Source organism: the organism of the source record quoted next, assembly GCF_019968985.1.
Source record: "MAG: Porospora cf. gigantea B chromosome Unknown PgB_NODE_12778_length_1047_cov_4.00403, whole genome shotgun sequence".
NCBI classification, from domain to species: domain Eukaryota; phylum Apicomplexa; class Conoidasida; order Eugregarinorida; family Porosporidae; genus Porospora; species Porospora cf. gigantea B.
This window is the reverse complement of record NW_027178612.1, coordinates 1-1047: the sequence shown is the minus strand read 5'-3', so window position 1 is coordinate 1047 and position 1047 is coordinate 1. Positions and strand designations below refer to the sequence as shown.

General features: G+C 54.1%; 1 protein-coding gene across 2 annotated transcripts; it reads left to right on the top strand.

Moving 5' to 3' along the window:
- Positions 1–144: 144 nt before the first annotated feature.
- Positions 145–1047, top strand: KVP17_004883 (uncharacterized protein; the record flags this gene model as incomplete). Of its 2 annotated transcripts, none has more annotated exons than XM_068523473.1 (1): positions 145–1047. In XM_068523473.1, a coding segment is annotated over one exon (903 nt), but the record flags the coding sequence as incomplete, so codon positions are not given. The 2 variants fall into 2 exon arrangements, with proteins under 2 accessions (XP_068378968.1, XP_068378969.1); XM_068523474.1 differs by having other exon boundaries at positions 145–1040.

Sequence of the window (1047 nt, the reverse complement as noted above, 5' to 3'; positions counted from 1 at the left end):
CACCAGCGCAATCTCCGACACTCTCGTGACGCCGACTCGGACATCAGTGAATTTCTGGACAAGTGCCACGTGCGATTCGAGTTGGCCATCAACCAGGATGCCTCAGGCTCGTTCGCATCCGTGGTGAAGCAGTTCCGCGAGAACATGGACAGCCTGGTTGGTGATGTGACTACTTTGTACCCTGGCTCCAGAATTGGGTTCAGCACGTTCACTGACAAGCCTATCCCCATCAGCGGCTTTGGAGAGCACGGTGACTACCCTGCCAGGTTTTACCGAGATCACTGTTACAAGCTGCGGTCGCCTCTAACTGACAGTGTTGCAAGCATGAATCAAGGCGTCTCCGAAGTGACTATCAGCGGAGGCGGAGACTACTGGGAGAATGTTATGGGCTCCTTGGTGAGCATTGGAAATGATCCGAACTGGGGATTCACCAGCGGTTTGACGGGAGGACACAACGACGATACGGCCATGATTCGGGTGGTGCTGTCCACAACTGATGCGCTCCCCCATGTAGCTGGTGACGCCAAGGCTAACGTGCAGCTATGGAACGATCACTGGGGCACCAGCGACTTCGAGGCTGCCTGGACACTGTTCTATGGCCTTTGCAAGAAAGGTGGCGACGTCTACTCTGAGCTGGTGGGGCTGCGGACGAAGTTCGAAGCCGGTTCTCTCAGCTCTGACGAGAGTGAACGTTTCGACTACCTTCGGGAAAAGTGTGGACCATGGAAGTTCACTCCGGCTTTTCTGCCTCATGGAGATGTCGTCGACACTCCTGGAAACTGCATCAGTCACGAATACCCAACTTCTCAGGAGGCTACCGACGCTGTGAAGAAGATCGATGCGGTCGTACCAGTGATGTTGACTCCTTCGGCTAATGCAGGACTCTCGTTCGTCAAGTACTATGGTAATTGCCCCACGGCGACATCGGAACCTCAATGCCTGCGAGAGCACTACCAGAACATATTTCAGGAAGCAGGTCTCAATGGACTTTTCTACAGCTTGGAATCGACCTCTGTCCCGCAGATCAATGATATCATCCTGTTTGCG